Below are 1025 nucleotides of genomic sequence, written 5' to 3' on the forward strand. Positions count from 1 at the left end.
AAATAGCTCCTAGCTACTCCCTTTCCTAAGCACCAGCAGATTTCAATATCCTTTAAGCAACAAACATCATCTCCCCTCTTCCCAGCTGTTACTGGTGTTAGCACAGTTGCTGTTGGGCTTCAAATAAGTCACAAATATTTTTTTTCTTAGCAAAATGACTTCATAAAGATTTATTCACAAAGTTACCAGATTTCACTCACAACAGGTACCAAACAAAAAGTACCCCTGCATTCAGGTGTGGCACTGGAGAAGAAACACATGAGACAAAATGACACCATGTCTCCATGGAAGAAGGATTTACTGCACAGCAGAAATGCCCAGGCACTGATGCACGAGTGGAAGCAGAGCTCTTACTGCCCTAAAGACATGTGCCTGTTGCATTCAGCCCCAGATCCTCTCCTTTGATAAAACCAAGTATCAGCTCTGGAAGAGCTGAAGAACAGAAGTGTTACGCCAAACAGAGAATATGACCTCCAGCAGAAGTTTTTAGACACTCCGTGGCACCCAGACACTTAGCTGGAGATCACTGCATAAATAACAGGGTACAGCGTCTAGTGATCCTGGCCAGTGCTCAGGAGGTGAGAGAAAGGCTGAACTGGGCTAACTGCTGGTCAGAGAGCCAAGTAAACAAGGCCCTTGCCCACAATGAAGAGGTCCCAAAGAGCAGCAGGCCAGATGTGAAGTGCTGTCCCAGCTGCTGGTCCAAGCTCTAGATTCTCTGTTAATCTTGGTCACGGCCCATTTTGCCTGTCAGCCTCCGCCGCTGAGTCTTAGTGGTTCGTCCAGTGTTGGATTTCCGGATTTTCTTGCGTGGGCCTTGCCCACGTTGGGGTCGCTTTCCTTTTGTCTTTTTCCGGCTATGCATGTGCAGCGTGGCAGTAAGAGAAGAGATCCTGTGCAGGGTAGGAAGAGAGAAATGTTTGGGGACTAAAGTCTGCAGGAACAAGGTGAAACTACAACAGGAGAGCCCTGTGTGGCTCCGCAGGAATGGACACCAACCACAACACGCCCCCGGGGAACTCCAA

At 48.4% G+C, this 1025-nt stretch overlaps 1 protein-coding gene across 1 annotated transcript in view; it reads right to left on the reverse strand.

Annotated features, from left to right (window-relative positions):
- Positions 1 to 146: 146 nt before the first annotated feature.
- Positions 147 to 1025, reverse strand: part of NOL12 (nucleolar protein 12) — a 4749-nt gene continuing 3870 nt past the window's right edge. The window contains exon 6 of the mRNA XM_009881899.1: positions 147 to 893. Within this exon, the coding sequence (XP_009880201.1) occupies positions 722 to 893 (172 nt within the window). The 3' untranslated portion in view covers positions 147 to 721. The remainder of the gene's footprint in view (positions 894 to 1025) is intronic.

The sequence above is a fragment of the Charadrius vociferus genome, unplaced genomic scaffold (assembly GCF_000708025.1).
Source record: "Charadrius vociferus isolate BGI_N301 unplaced genomic scaffold, ASM70802v2 scaffold413, whole genome shotgun sequence".
NCBI lineage: Eukaryota > Metazoa > Chordata > Aves > Charadriiformes > Charadriidae > Charadrius > Charadrius vociferus.